This window comes from Salmo trutta, chromosome 36, assembly GCF_901001165.1.
Source record: "Salmo trutta chromosome 36, fSalTru1.1, whole genome shotgun sequence".
Classification (NCBI taxonomy): Eukaryota; Metazoa; Chordata; class Actinopteri; order Salmoniformes; family Salmonidae; genus Salmo; species Salmo trutta.
In genome coordinates, this window is record NC_042992.1 from 16,053,863 (window position 1) to 16,054,563 (window position 701).

The 701-nt window shown below is 46.5% G+C and overlaps 1 protein-coding gene across 1 annotated transcript in view; it reads left to right on the forward strand.

Annotated features, from left to right (window-relative positions):
* LOC115175534 (cyclin-dependent kinase 6) overlaps nt 1-465 on the forward strand; it is a 69,743-nt gene extending 69,278 nt beyond the window's left edge. Inside the window, exons 7-8 of the mRNA XM_029734823.1 lie at nt 1-107; nt 259-465. The exon at nt 1-107 is cut by the window's left edge and continues 29 nt beyond it. Of these exons, the coding sequence (XP_029590683.1) occupies nt 1-107; nt 259-408 (257 nt within the window). The 3' untranslated portion in view covers nt 409-465. The remainder of the gene's footprint in view (nt 108-258) is intronic.
* The last annotated feature ends 236 nt before the right edge of the window (nt 466-701 follow it).

A 701-nucleotide genomic window follows, 5' to 3' on the forward strand; every position in this document is an offset into this window, starting at 1 on the left:
GGCCCCAGGAAGTTGCCCTACCACAGAGTGCCTTCTCTCCACGACCCCCTCAGCCTATCGGAAACCTCATCCCTGACATGGACGAGCTGGGGAAGTCCCTAATACTGGTGAGTATTAGACACACACACCGCACTCTAAATATAGTACGTACTGTTTCAAATTGATTTGTCCAATAGGAATGAAACTCACACTTTTCTTTTTGTTGAGGAAAATGTTATCATTATAATATTTGTCTCTCTCTTTTCTTTCTCTCTACAGCAATTCCTGGCATTCAATCCCGCCAAAAGGATATCAGCGTTTGCTGCTCTGACCCACCCCTACTTCCAGAGTGTGGATAGTGACAGTAAGAGTGTGTACGCTCAGCCCATTGCCAGCAACAAGCCCACCATGGAGGAGAGCGCTGCCTGACAGCCCCCCAGCCCAGGACGAGAGAGAGAGAGAGCGAGAGAGATGGACACAAAGACAGAGAAAGAAAGCAACAGACAGACATTTGATTCTAAAATGCAACAGTGCTGTCTTCCACAATGTACTGATTTGAATGCTGCTTTTTAGGATATTTTTTTTTAATTAAAAAATTTAAACAATGCAAGGACCCCTAAAGCTGAGATGTACTGCCACCTCTGGATGTCCAGGAGCTGCTGCCTCTTGTCTCTTCTGCCTTAGCCTGAGAAGAGGCTCCTCGGTGAGGGAACACAAAGCAC